Consider the following 3,184-nt stretch of genomic DNA (forward strand, 5'->3'; position numbering starts at 1 on the left):
TACCTCACGCAGCGTGCAGTACAGGCAGCGCTGTTAAAACGTCGCGTCTGCCTCCGTTTCTCTGACACCCATGAATGGCAACGGGGAGGAGGTTGGTGTATTTCACAAGCCTCCTCTCTCCTCTCTCCTCTGCGTCTCTGATTTTGATGCAAGCGAAAGTGACGCACGCAGTAGAGCGAGTATAGAGTGGTACGAGTAGGAGTAGCACAACACAACAGTGTCGTTTTGGCCTCCACTGTGCTCCCCCTCGCCTCCCCGCTCGCCTTTTCTCCCTTCCCCTCCGGCCTCCCCCTCTGCCATTTCCAGAGCTCGTGAGAAAGAGCGACTGAGCGAGGAGGAAGACGAGATACTCCTGCTGCTACCTAGCTGCAAAAGTGAAAGAGGAGGGAAAGAGAAAGGTGAGGGCGGTGGGGGTGGCCGCTTATTTCTTTCTTGCTCACGAGTTGGACGCGGGCTTGCATTCCTGAGATGAGATGGGGAAGTTTCTAGCGGTTTCCGGGGAGCTGTGATCTTGGACGAGGGAGTTCGGGGTGCAAGAACGTGATGCGGATGCGTGAAACGGAGTAGATTTGTCATGTTCTGTGTGCGTTCTTGATCGATCGATCCCCGGTTTCAGGCGGTTGGCAGGCTGTTCCGGCCGGCGATGCTGCGGAGGATGGTGTCGGACCAGGGCCCGGGCTCCGGCGCCGGAGCAGGAGACGCGGCCAGGCCCCGCGGCACCGGCGGCGCGCTGTTCGCCGTGCCGCGCCTCTTCGTCGGGCTCGCCGCCGCCAAGCGCTCCCCGGACGGCGCCGGCGAGTCGGAGCGGAGCCCGACGTCGCCGCTCGACCCCAAGGCGCTGCTGCTCCGGTCCCCGCGCTCGCCGCGGACCTGGGACTCCGAGCCGGTGGGGCTCGGCCTCGTGGTGGACGTCGCCCTCTCCGGCACCGGCACAGGCGACGCCGCCAGCGCCATCCCCACGACCTGCGTGCTCAGCCCGCGCCTGCGCCTCAAGTCCACGCCGAAGGGATGCGGCGGGGGCGGCCACTCGCAGCCGGAGCTCGGCAAGACGGTCTCCTGCCCGGCCTCCGCCACGGCCGGCATGTCCGTGCCCTGCAGCAGGTTCTTCCACGGCGGGGATCTGAAGTCTGGTCCGGAGGCCACGCGGTCCGATGCAGCTGGTGCCCACTCCGGCGCCAAGCGGCATTGCTTCCACCTCGGCGAGTTCCCGGGGGCGGGGTCCCTGCCTACCTCTATCACCGCCGGCGGCCGCCGCCGGTTCGTCGGCTCGGTCTCGGCCAGCGAGGTGGAGCAGTCGGAGGACTACACCTGCATCATCGCCCGCGGCCCCAACCCCAAGACCACCCACATCTTTGGGGACTGCATCCTCGAGCCACAGGATGTTGCCAAGAGCGGCGTGGCCGCCGTGGAAATGATGGACGGAGCTGCCAAGTCCTACCTGGTGGTCAAGTGCGCCACCGAGACCGCCGCCGATGCCGGCGAGGACTTCCTGAGCTCCTGCTTCACTTGCAAGAAGAAGCTGGAGGGCAGCGACATTTACATCTACCGGTACGTATTGTCGACGACTTTTCTTCTGCTTCTATAGGTGCATTATTTTGGCAATCATTTCAGATTCAAGATATTTTTACAGACTGAATAATGGACTGAAAGAACAGAGTCCATCGATCCAATAATTGCTGCATTGTTCATATTGGAGCATTCTTAACTATTTTTGGGGAAGAGATCTTGCTAAAACCTGAAACATTTGGCAATACAGACTGACCAACATGAACTGAACAACATCATGCTGAATTGCCATCAGATTCTTTCTTTTCGGGTTTGGAGATGATTACAATCTAGAAGAACAATTGTAAAACTGAACAAATTTCTTGGACGTCCATTCATCTGACTGCATTATTTGTTACCACAACCGTACTTGCAAAATGCTTGTTCAGAAAGAAAATGCACACTGAACTAACTGATATGCTGTATACTCTTGCAGCGGCGAGAAGGCATTCTGCAGCGCCGAGTGCCGTGACAAGGAGATCCTGATCGAGGAGGAGGCCGAGAACAACATGAGCATGGGCTCCCCTCGCTCGTCCTGCTCGTCCCTGCACGAGGACATCTTCATGGCCGGGATGATCGTGGCGACATGACCCGCCGCGACGATGGCCCGACCGAGAACGCACCGCCGTTTCCTCCTCGACAAGCATGCACCCAATTTTCCCCCTTGCCACTACCTCCAGGGGACTAGTGCCACAGGCAGCCATGGGGCTGCAGGTGCTGCTCTGGCCACTTCCAGGTCCGTGGTGGTGCTGCTGGCCGACGAGCGCTCATGGAGGCGGATCCCTTGCTATGTGGTCCTCCGGGCTCCCTCGGATCTGCGGCGGGCGGAGTTTGGACGCCGGGGCGGCGGCCCTGGACGGTGGGTGGCGACGTCGACCGGAAGGCGGGTGGCGTTCGCGGGTGCTGGCCGATCTCCTTGGCCGTGTGGACGGTGAGGAGTCGGTGGGTGGCTGGGTGCGGCGTGGTCGTGCTCCGGCGCGTTCTTCGTCTGTTCGTTGGCGTCTCCACTTTCCGATCTCTCTGCGCCAGATACGGCATGGTTGGTCCTCGGACTGCCCGTTCTGCGTCCGTGCGAGTTTGGTGGGGAGCTGCCGGGGGAAACTCTTGGCTGGCTCGGTGCCAGCCACATCGGCAGCGACGATTCTATCGCCGTTCTCCTTCTTGAAGGGCTGGTGAGGTAACCCTCCCCTTTTCCTCTTCTTCCCGGGTGAAAACTCAGGCTACGGCCGGGCGACGATGGCGCAATGCGTCGTTCTCCTCCTTGGAGGCGCCGCTTTGGGTTGAGGGGACGAGAGGGCTATCGGTGTGGTGACAATGACGGTGGTGCGGTTTGGGTGTGTCTTTGGTGAGGCCTGTGGCGGCAGTCAGCAAGTTCAAGGCTTTTTTGGGCGCTCAACCACCTCTATGTTCTGTGTTGGCCGATGAGATGGGAAGGGTCCCTCCTTCGGCGGCAGCAAGGCGAGGCGGTCTCGGAGCCGGATCTTCATCTCTTTGACGCTGGTGCTTCTCCTCTTCGCTTGGCACGTCTCTTTCCGTCCGCGGCAGTTCTCCGTAGCTTGTACTTGTGGGCTCTTTGGTGGCGGTGCCGAGTGGAATTCTCTGTAGTTCCTCTAGGGCTTTGCCTTTTTCTTTTACCTTG

The 3,184-nt window shown here is 60.4% G+C and overlaps 1 protein-coding gene across 2 annotated transcripts; it reads left to right on the top strand.

The window, feature by feature from the left end:
• The first annotated feature begins 284 nt into the window (after positions 1 to 284).
• LOC124678792 (FCS-Like Zinc finger 10-like) lies at positions 285 to 2,218 on the top strand. Of its 2 annotated transcripts, XM_047214646.1 has the most exons (3): positions 290 to 398; positions 617 to 1,548; positions 1,982 to 2,218. In XM_047214646.1, the coding sequence occupies exons 2-3, from the start codon at positions 644 to 646 to the stop codon at positions 2,133 to 2,135; spliced, it is 1,059 nt and encodes a 352-aa protein (XP_047070602.1). In that variant the 5' UTR covers positions 290 to 398; positions 617 to 643; the 3' UTR covers positions 2,136 to 2,218. The 2 variants fall into 2 exon arrangements, with proteins under 2 accessions (XP_047070601.1, XP_047070602.1); XM_047214645.1 differs by having other exon boundaries at positions 285 to 1,548.
• Positions 2,219 to 3,184: the final 966 nt, after the last annotated feature.

The sequence above is a fragment of the Lolium rigidum genome, chromosome 7, assembly GCF_022539505.1.
Source record: "Lolium rigidum isolate FL_2022 chromosome 7, APGP_CSIRO_Lrig_0.1, whole genome shotgun sequence".
Classification (NCBI taxonomy): domain Eukaryota; kingdom Viridiplantae; phylum Streptophyta; class Magnoliopsida; order Poales; family Poaceae; genus Lolium; species Lolium rigidum.